The following is a 10,901-nucleotide window of genomic DNA, read 5'->3' on the forward strand; positions in this document are numbered from 1 at the left end:
CCCAGTTTCGTACCATCAGCGAACTTGCTGACGGTACATTGAACAGTTTCAGCTGGAAGAGAACTTCATGAAGTCCAACCTTTGTCCCAGCCCTATCAACACCACTAACCCAAGTCCCTCAGCACAACATCCACCCGTCTCTTAAACCCCTCCAGGGACGGTGGCTCAACCCCCTCCCTGGGCAGTCTGTTCCAATGGCTGACAACCCTTTCAGTATAGAAATTCTTCCCCATATCCAACCTGAACCTCCCCTGGCACAATTTAAATCCATTTCCCCTCATCCTATCACTCGCCACTAGGAAGAACAGACCAAACCCCACCTTTCTACAACCTCCTTTCAAGCAATAAGGTCTCCCTGATATTAGTTCTGACAAAAAAGTAAAATATAGCCACCTCCATTTCCCACCTTCCTGCAGAGAGGGCAAAGCTGGAGGGGCAGCAGTGCCCACGAGCAGAGGTACCATACCTTGTATTTTGAAGATGACATCAGCGAGGACAGGCGTGTTAAAGAACAGCCTCAGAGAAGTATTATACAGACGTTTCATCCGGCGAGATCTGCAGTCCTTCACTGTGCTTAGCTGCAGAAAAAATTATTAATAGAGCGCTGCCATGTATAGCTGCCCACAGAATAAAAAATTATGAGGCACCATTTGCAGAGGAAAACTAAGCAACGGCCTTTGGTCCTGATGCTGCCTCCGCAGAGGTAGCTTGCAGGCTGAAGTGTAGACTTCTCTTACAATAATCCCAACATGATAGAGCCAAGACCCTCTAAAACCCAGCGTTTCCCATCAGTTTTTCAGTTCTGTTTTTTTTCCCTTGCTTTAAAAATGGAATCTAAAGCTACCAAAAGGAAAAAGACATCAAAATCACATTGCAGAAGTGAAATCCAGATGAGGTTGAATTTATGGTGAATGTCTTACCTAATTATTTTTTAACTTTGTCAAGAAAAATCACAATTAATTTCTATGTCTTTACAGAAAAACTTTTAAATGTAAAACAAAAGCACCCCAAATGCATTTAAAATCCAACCAAACAAACAAAAGAAACAGCAACCCAGGCTGATCTTAAAAGATTTCAGGACTTTCTACGTCCAATCCTATGAACATCTGAGCTGCGGACACTTGGGGCAGGCAAGGCTACAACTGAGCGGTCAGAAGCTTAAAACAGCTAAGTAACTTTTTAGTCTTTATTATGTTATGTTATGTTGCTATATCATGTTATGTTATGCTATATTAATTATATTCTGTTAATATACCAGGAACTGCATAAGCTCCACAAGCAAATGGCTGCTAAAACCAAATCTGTATCGCAACTTTTAGTTGTCAGAATAACGTGGCATAAATTACGTTTTATTAGGAATTCACCTGCTGAGTTAAAAATACTGAGTTACAGACAGCTTTCCACATCACAGCACTTACAAGAGAAGCCACCTCGCCTGGTTTGCTGCAGAAGCACAACTTTTGGCACATATTCAGGAAAGCAAAGCTTTCCTGGGCAGCCGCTATTACATGAGAATTAGCAGCACATAATCATGTTGTTAGACAATGTGCAAAGCTGTGAATAGGAGTAATCCTTCTAGGATACCAACTTGTGTGCTTTTTTTACCGATTACTGATTAATTATGCACAGTAGGGTCAGCATCTCTGTGCTTGAATTTTGCACCCACTGGCAAAGTAATAAAAGCCAAGGAGGGTTTAAAACAAAGACTGACAAGGAAATCTTGTCTATAAAACAATTCCCCAAGAACTTAAGACTTAACTAATACTCACAGTCACCCCTGGAGTTTTCAGGATACATTTAACCTTCTCAAGCACTTGTTCAGTTTTTTCTGGATCCTTCAGCTTTTTTTTTATATCCTCTTCTAATCGCTCCCACTGGAAAGCACCTGCCACAAGAAAAAAGCTGGAATATCAACAAGCAAGGCTCAGGCTTTGGCAGGCACAGAAGTGACAGCAATGCCAAGAAGATCTTGCAGAAACTGTGGTTTTTTGCACACAATTCAGTCAGATCTTTGCTTAGGAACGGCAAGACACGTTGTAAATGGTAACAGATGAGGATATGGCACTTACTGTCACTGGCTAAAATTCCAAGTTTAATCCCCTATTCATGTCACCAATAAATAAAATTTAAAAACATCTATCCACACTGAAAAACTTGCGCATCTGTTCTTTATCTGTGGCACAGGCTTGGAGAGAACGGAAAGGGATATTTTCAGTGTACAACGTCTAAATGAAAGCTGAAGGAACCTCCCTTGTGTCTTCAAAAACACGTCTTTGCTACTAAAGCAGAAATCATTTCTGTATGTTGGGCATGTACTGACTAAGCTTTTTTATAGGTAATATAGGTAATTCTGATATTATAATTATTTGTGGCTTTTTTTAATTACTGTCAAAACGAGAATTCATCATTAAAAATCTTGTTGATTTGTATATAACATATATATATACACACACTTCCAGAAAATAAAATAAAAATTCTCTTTTACCTGAGGACTCCTAAACAACATTTGAAAAGTCAGAAAAATATCTGTGACATTTTAACAGACAGCTGGCATTAGGCAGGTGAAGTTGTTGTCTGTACTGAACTGGTAGTAAAATTCATTAAACGTTCCAGAGCCCTTGTCCTCACTGTTTTCTCCTCAGCAACACTGCACACAGAAGAGAAACCACTTGAGTTTTCTTAAGCTACCCTGTACTCCGGTCAATGTGTTTAGAACATGCAAGCATTCTGAATATTTCAAAAGGCTGGGATTTGAATCTGTCTCAAACTCTCTAACTTCTTTTTTTTTTTTTTGGCAAAGCTTTTGAATATTTTTGATGTCTGCTTATGGACTTCGATCAGTCAGATTATAAGTGTCATAGAATCATCCCGGTTGGAAAAGACCTTCAAGATCACCAAGTCCAAGTGTTATCTAGCTCTGCCAGCCCCACTTCCAAACAACATCCCTGAGCACCACATCTGGACAGCATTTAAACACAGCCAGGGATGGAGATTCAACTACTGCCCTGTGCAGCCTGGTCCAGTCTTTTTCAGTGGAGAAGAAATACTTAGTTTATGTTAATTAGATCTTAGTTTATGTTAATTAGATCTGGAATGACGACCAATTTTTTAACTGAATTCTGGCGAAGGGTTTTTTTGATGTAGATGTCGTTTGTACTAATCACAAGGGATGAAACAGATGTAGTGACGTGGGAGGACCTTGAGCAACCTGGTCTGGTGGGAAGTGTCCCTGTTCATGGCAGGGGCTTGAAACTGGATAGGTTTTATGGTCCCTTCCAACCCAAACCATCCTATGATTCTATGATTCCATGATTTCATGGTTCCATGACTCTGTGATTCCACGATTCTTTGATTATGTGACTGTGATTCTCTGACATCATGTCCCAACAGCAAAAGTACCTTTTCTCAGAGTGATGTGGGTATTTCTTCAGGAGACATCACAGAATCACAGAATCCTGGAATGTCTTAGGTTGGAAGGGACCTCAGAGATCATCTAATCCCACTCCCTGCCATGGGCAGGGATGCTCTTAACCAGCCCAGGTTGCTCAGGGCCTCATCCAACCTGGCCTTGGACATCTCCAGGGAGGGGGCAGCCACAGCCTCTCTGGGCAATCTGTTCCACAGTCTTGTCACCCTCGCACTGAAGAACTTCTTCCTAAGATCCAATCTAAACCCATTCTTCTTCAATTTAAATCCATCTCTCCTTGTCCTATCACTGGACACTCTTGTAAAAAGTCCCTCCCCAGCCTCCCTGAAGGTTCCCTTCAGGCACTGCAGGAGTGATAAGGTCCCCCCAGAGTCTTGTCTTCTCCAGGCTGAACAATTTCAGCTCCCTCAGCCTGTTTGAGAAATGAGTAATGGGACATATTCCCAGCAGGTACCTGAATAGATGAAGTGAAGGATGTCTGGGAGGCAGGAGCAGAAAATCGAGTCCTTCACCACCACTCTCACAGGGGATCCGGTGTCTCCCGTCTCCACCTCAAAGAGGCTCCGGGCCATCCCCAGGATGGAGTCATCTCGTATCTCGGCAGGGCTCTTCACTTCGAAGAGCAGCATGAAGAGGTGGCTGACAGAGCAGAGGATGACCTTGTGAGCCTCCACCGCCGTGCTGAGGTCCTCGGAGCAGAAGGCCACATCGGCGCAGGGGCAGCAGCAGAGGAGGCTGTGCAGGTCCGCGTCATACTGAGAGGCTTCGCCCTTCAGGATCGGCATCTTTTCTGTGGGAGATAACGAGTCGGCTGTAGAACGGAAGGAAGGATTAACCACCGGACAACACTGTTCTCAGTGACCTGATCAAATGGAGGACAACTTTAGGAGAGAGGTATTCAGGTAATGTTTCTTATGTGTCATTTGAGCATGCTTAGTGAAGTTCTCCAAAAATGGAATACTTAGTATAGTAAAGTAAGAAATACAAGAGACACGTAGCTCAGTAAAAGTGTCCATCTGTTAGTCTAGTAAAAGTGTCCGTCCTTTAACCAAACCTCTTTAGGCACTTAAATTTAAAAGACACCTTGCCTGTGACTCCCAGACCTAAAGGACCCGAGTGAATTTCCAGTACCTGTTAGAAGAGACAACTACATTTCTAGAGGCAACGACTTGTCACTAATTAATTTACCGAATAAATGCACTAGATGCTCAGAGATCACACGCAGTAAATCACTTGCAGGGGTGTACAGCTCTCGTTTTGTGTGCTGCAATTTAAAATTACTTGATCATGTCGTAGAGTAACAAACAACATGATGTAGTGACTTTTACAGTCTGCCTGTAAAGCTTTTATCTAAAGTTTTTATTAATCCACCTTTGCACTTTTTCAACTGCACCAGAAAACCACCCCCATTATTCTTGCCTAAAATGAACCAGAAGTCCATTGCAATCGCAAATATCGGTTCATGACTCTCCTCAAATTAATTAAATGATGACACTAGAGCAACATAACCAGAATAGTTGGCCACAGATAGCACAGCTCACAGTTAATGACTACAAAATGTTAATTGTGCAGGGAACACGACACACGTAACGAGCAATACAAGGGAGCAGACATCAGTGAGCACCTGGCTGTTCAAGCTGAGGTGGTTGAACTCGATGGCACTTCTGCGTCTTTTTCATTTTCTTTACTTTTTCAGACGACTTCTGATTCAAACTTTGGATCATAAAATACTCCAGCTAAAACATGAAATGTTTTTTTAAGAAATCTGAATTATTTAAGAACAACTTAGACATCAAGCTGTCAAGGGTTAGGGCTGGGCTGGCTCTAAACAAATTAGAGATGCTCTGTAGTTTGAGCACCGGTGCTGGCAACAAGGACCAACACCGAGGTCGCGGGTTTGATTCCCACTCGGTCCCCACGTGTTGCCTGGCCTAGTCGAGAGGTGGCGTCCCTGCCCATAACAGGGAGGTTGGATTAAAATGATCTCTAAGGTCCCTTCCAACCTAGGCCATTCTATGATTCTCCCTCCCCAAAGGGGAAGAGTAAAAGGGAATAAGGCAGAGAGACTTATGGATTGGAAAACAAAACCAAACAGCTCTAAGAAAATAAATAAAGATAAATTAAGGAGCAAGTGCTGCCTGCAGGACTGAAGGTCCTGCTAGGATGAAGCACCACCCAGCAGAGTCCCCACACTCCACCAGGAGAAGACATCAAATGCAGCTGGAATTAGCACAACTGATTTAAATGATGGTGGTTAATCCTCTTGTATTTATTCTTCCTAGAAACGATGAGCACAGAGATATTCAATTTACCAACTTCCACAGATGCCAATTACAGACTTACAGATAAGAGTAAGACTTGATGGATAGTGATCAGATGTAAGGGATGGAAATAACAAAACCATATATGAGCTCCTCACCTTGCAGCTAACCACCACCACTGTGTCCTCTGACAAAGTTTCACTGCAGGGTCATCTTTGTGGGCAAGGTTCATTTTGCTGTGACATTATAAGCATCATCACTGAGAGGAAAAAGTCCCTTTTATGGGAATGAAGAGGCACAAAGGGTGGTTTGGTTCCAGTTAATGCGGGTCTTAAACCACCCAATGTATTACTGAGCACATATAGTGCTTTCTGAATACTAAAAAAATATTCTGGCCAGACAAGATGTTGAGTGGATTTTTTGTTTTCAGTTGAGAATGAATGGATCCAATAAAAAATGGCTAACTGTGTTGCCAGATGTTCCAAACTACTATCAAATCCCATGGAAAATACATGTAGTATGTACACACCAGCACAATGTCTGGTCTTTACAATGGTAAATAAAAATGTGAATTACTGTGCCAAAAGAACTGCATTTCGTTGTTCAAATCCAAATGCCACCAGTAAAGTAACCAAAAGGCTGAAAAAAAAGGCCAAATTTAAAACACCTCATAAAACTGCAAATTAAATACTAGTGTGAAATACTTTCATGGAGGAGACAAGTAAATCTGAAAGAGTATTTAGAAACTGCTCAATGGGCTTCTCTGTCTTCAGGAGAGTGGAAAAAAGAAGAAGCTTGCTGGTGGTGGGACATCTGTGAAAAAGCTAAGAAATCAAGCAAGTCAACAATCTTACCTGTCTCGCTTTGCAAGTAGAAGAGCCACGGGAGTTTGAGCAATTAAAATGAGAGATACCAGAATAGTTCAGGCCAGAAGGACCCTGTGGAGGTCACCCACTACTATGCTGAAAGTGGGATGAGTTTTCAAGTGCCTCATCCAGTTGGGTTTTGATTAACCCATCCCAGCAAGGTAAAAGAATAGGATCTGGGGTGGGGCAGGGGAAGGGGGAAGAATTATTGCAGTGTGTAATATGACATTCCTAAACGTTCCTAGAAGATAGTTGAAACTGAAGCAACCTCGGTACTGCCAACTCAGCTAGAATCACAGGATGGTTTGGGTTGGAAGAGACCCTGAAGATCACTCAGTTTCATGCCCATGGCCTGGGCAGGGACCCCTCCCAGCAGAGCAGGTTGCTCCAAGCCCCGTCCAACCTGGCCTCGGGCACTGCTGGGATGAGGCATCCACAGCTTCTTTGGGCAATCACCCTCACACTAGAACCATGGGATCACTTAGGTTGGAAAAGACCTTTAAGTGCAACCATCAAGCCACCACTGCCAGGCCCACCATTAAACCACATCCCTGAGACACACGTCTACACATCTTTTAAATCTGGTTCCTCGCTCACCACTCCTCCAAAGTACTTCTGGACATAGAAGTCATTCAGAGCATGCAGTTCGAGGTAAGTGGCTCCTAGTTCCTTGGCCAGCTGTACTCCGTCTGAGGTGGTGACGCAGCTCCTCCTGTCCGAGGTGCACAGCGGGCAGGTGCAAGGCACTCCTGGGAGAAAAAAAGTGACGCAAAAGCCAAATAATGGAGAACACTACTCTTCCTAAATAATCACAAAGACATGTTATTTAGAAAAGAACAAAGAGGGAAAATGGAAACGTGGCTATTTTATATATTTTATATACTTTATATACTCTATATACTTTATACACTTTATATACTTTATATATTTTATACATATTTTATTAATCATATCAAAACTGCTTTATTAATCATACCAGCTGCTATACAAACCTCAGCGTACATTACATGAGCAGTATTTTACATTCTTTTTTACTAAGGTGGAAAAGACAAGCAGGACTTCCAGTAGCCAGCTTTGGGTTCGGGCCACGCTATCTTTACACGCACAAGTGTCACGAGTGTTACCGTTCATTAATGTCACCCTGAAGCTTGGTTAATTATCACGGAGGGGCAAGTGTGCACAGAAAGAGAAGGGAAAATTTCCACTGCAGTACATACTGCAGAGTATGATTACTTTTTTGGGGGTGTTAAGCAAAAATAGATATTTTTAAGATTCTGCTGGTAAGAACTTCCCAGCCATGGATGTGCTTTCAAATGTGCTGAGCATCCTCAGTGTTGATTTCCTCTGCTCAGACCTATGGAAAACATAATAATGCAGTGATTTATTTTTTCATATATTATTTCTTTTGGCAGCGCCATTTGCTGCCGCAGAGGATTAAGATCTTAGTAATTTGTACGAGCAAACTGCTGCGTTCACAAATACCTCCTAGAAACAAAAGGGCTCTGTGTCTGCAGAGAGTCTGCTCAGGCAGGTCCCACAGAGAAACCGAGGCTGGAGAGCCTGACTTCTCCCACGGTCACAGTGTTCAGGGAAGAAGATAGGGGAAAAAAAAAAAAGAAAAAAAAGAGGAAAACAAAAACACTAGTAGCAGTGTCACACAGGTGTGCTTTATAAAAAGGGGTAAGAAAAGGTATGGGAGAAGACAAGCATTAGCAAGATCTTGCCTTTAAAATGGCAAATTTATTACCCTTGTAAAAATCAGAGCATAAAAACACTCAATCATTACCAATGAATTTCTAAAAGGAAGATTTATTTGTTACAGAGCTCTTTAACAGCCCCTTCTCAATCACTGAGAAAAAAGATATATAAGTACACCTTGGCAAAACTGAGTATTATGTCCAGAAAAGACACTCTTCGTATGGGTTAATATTTCTTTACACATTATAATATAGATGTTCACACCTGCATTCATCACGTCCCTTATTCACAGCTGAAAGGATGCTCAGAAACACTTGCTCTAGTCAAACTTGTAAAATACAACTCCCATGCTCAAATTTTGCATTCATTATCTTCGAAATAACCAAAAATTTTTAAAAATCAGGCCCTGTGACCGAATAAGACCACATGAAAATCAAGAAAACCACACGGCAAAAGCACCTGGAAAGAAAGCCTGTGCATTCGTCCTGTCAGTACCTGTGGTTTTCTTTCCACAAGAAGGGTCGTTGCAGAGCTTAAAACAGGACAGGAGGCTTTTCATTGTGAGGGTTAATTAAGAATAATGTTCCTGCCAGCACACAAGTCTACACAAGTCTATGGAGCCATAATGCACACACATATTACTGTCATCCTGAGAGATTAATTGTTTCTGTCAGCAACTTCGAAAAACAATCAGCTTCTACCAAAACTGCAGCATATTTGACTTCCAAGTGAGATTTTTAACTCAAGAGACTGGATACATACCGTTTTTTCTTGCACCGACAGCAGAAATTATTACTGGAACTGAGCAGTGGTTTAATGCTTTTTTTATCATTGGGACATAACTGTCCCTTAACTCTTGAAATAAAGTCTTGTCATTGACAGAGTATTTGATCACAATAATATCAGCTCCTCCAATAAGACTGCGAGAGGTGTACCAGTCACTGTCAAATATGTCCTAAATGGAAAAAAAAAACAACAAAAAAACCCACTGATTAAGAACTTCCAGTCTACAAAATAAAAGGTGAATTGTTCAGCATTCTTAAAGCAAAGCCTTACAAAATTATTTTTAACTGACAATTTGATCTCTTATTTAAAGACATGCATCAAAGAGCAGAACTCATGCTTTATAATTTCCTGGAGAACAAGATGCAGCTCCCTGACAGGAGAGAGCAGAGAGGTGGGGCCGGTCTCTTCTTCCAAGGAACAAGCGATGGGATGAGAGTAAATGGTGTCAAGTTGCACCAGGGGAAGTTAAGTTAAGTTAAGGATATTAGGAAGAATTTCTTCATGGAAAGTGTTGCCAAGCCCTGGCACAGGCTGCCCAGGGCAATGGTGGAGTCACCACCCCTGGAAGGATTTAGAAGCCGGGTAGATGTGGTGCTCAGGGACATGGGTTAGTGGTGGGCTTGTCTATGTTGGGTTAATGGTCGGACTCAATGATCTTAAGGGTCTTTTCCATTCGTCAACGATTCTATGACTCTATACCAAATTCAAGTCTTGTCTTTACAAAGAATTAAGTCAGGGAATAAGGTATAATAGGTGTTGCCATTAATTTCTTTAATACTTGTTCTACAATAAGAAAATCACAACTCACAAACTATCAGGAATAGCTATTCCATGATTCTCCATTTTGGTAAGATCTTTAAGAGCACTATCCTTTTTATTTTCATTTTTTCCAGTTAACTCAGAGACTACTATAATCCCAGGTTAAAGAAAACCTCTACCAGAATCATTCAGGCTGTGCTAGGCATATAAAGTTAACACATAAACACAAGTTCAGCACCCATAGAAGCAGGACTATCATCTACAGCACTTTGAGACAGCCAGGTGGGTGAGAATACTCAGAAGCTGATCACAAAGACAGGCAAAAATTGAGAGTTTTCAAGGGACAGCTTTAATATGTTTTAGCTGATGAGCATCTCCACAGAGACTTTTTCATAGAGTTGCATACATTTAACATGACAAAGGTTTAAGAGAAAAATACAATCCAACCAAAAAAATCAATATAGCCTGTTCACTTGTTTCAGGCTGCAGATAGAAAGGCTCTTCCTTTGTAAGCTCCTTTCACCTGCCTGGCTTCCAGCTCAGCCCCGGTGCACACATTTCCAGCTCTGTGAGCTCTTTGATAACCAGCAGCATCACCAGTACGGTCTAGAACACAGGCACAAAAAACACAGAAGACCTCCACCACAAATCTGAGCAGTGATAATAAAAAATGTTTATGGAAACTTCCCATGGAATGTGATATGTGGGGCTTTTTACATGCAGTGGTATGTTTGTACTTCATTTGTAGCCCCCTCCATTTTACAATGGTGCATGATGACACCATGTCATGTTACAAAACAGGAAGACTTTGGGAAGTTTTCTAAGTTTTTTGTGATTGTCTACAGAGCCATGGCCAAGCAAAAAAAAAAACCAACTCTCACTCTTGCCTTTAGTTTCACCATAAACCTAGTCCTGACCTACAGCAGAGGACAGATCTACTACACAGCAGAATGCGCCGAGCTGTGGCTCCATCCAGACACCAGCTCCACCAGCAGCAGAAAACAGGACACCAGGTGTCTGATGAACACCCTGCTCTGGCCCCAGCCCTCATCCTGGCTCTCCAAGGAGAGCATCACGCAGTAAAAAAAAAAAAAAAAAAAAAAC

The 10,901-nt window shown here is 41.8% G+C and overlaps 1 protein-coding gene across 1 annotated transcript in view; it reads right to left on the reverse strand.

The window, feature by feature from the left end:
• Positions 1-466: 466 nt before the first annotated feature.
• RHOBTB3 (Rho-related BTB domain containing 3) overlaps positions 467-10,901 on the reverse strand; it is a gene marked incomplete at both ends in the record, with an annotated part of 16,938 nt that continues 6,503 nt past the window's right edge. Inside the window, 7 exons of the mRNA XM_009874637.1 lie at positions 467-578; positions 1,082-1,084; positions 1,776-1,885; positions 3,882-4,217; positions 5,052-5,163; positions 7,152-7,303; positions 9,015-9,207. Coding sequence (XP_009872939.1) covers positions 467-578; positions 1,082-1,084; positions 1,776-1,885; positions 3,882-4,217; positions 5,052-5,163; positions 7,152-7,303; positions 9,015-9,207 — 1,018 coding nt within the window. The remainder of the gene's footprint in view (positions 579-1,081; positions 1,085-1,775; positions 1,886-3,881; positions 4,218-5,051; positions 5,164-7,151; positions 7,304-9,014; positions 9,208-10,901) is intronic.

This window comes from Apaloderma vittatum, unplaced genomic scaffold (assembly GCF_000703405.1).
Source record: "Apaloderma vittatum isolate BGI_N311 unplaced genomic scaffold, ASM70340v1 scaffold4448, whole genome shotgun sequence".
Classification (NCBI taxonomy): Eukaryota; Metazoa; Chordata; class Aves; order Trogoniformes; family Trogonidae; genus Apaloderma; species Apaloderma vittatum.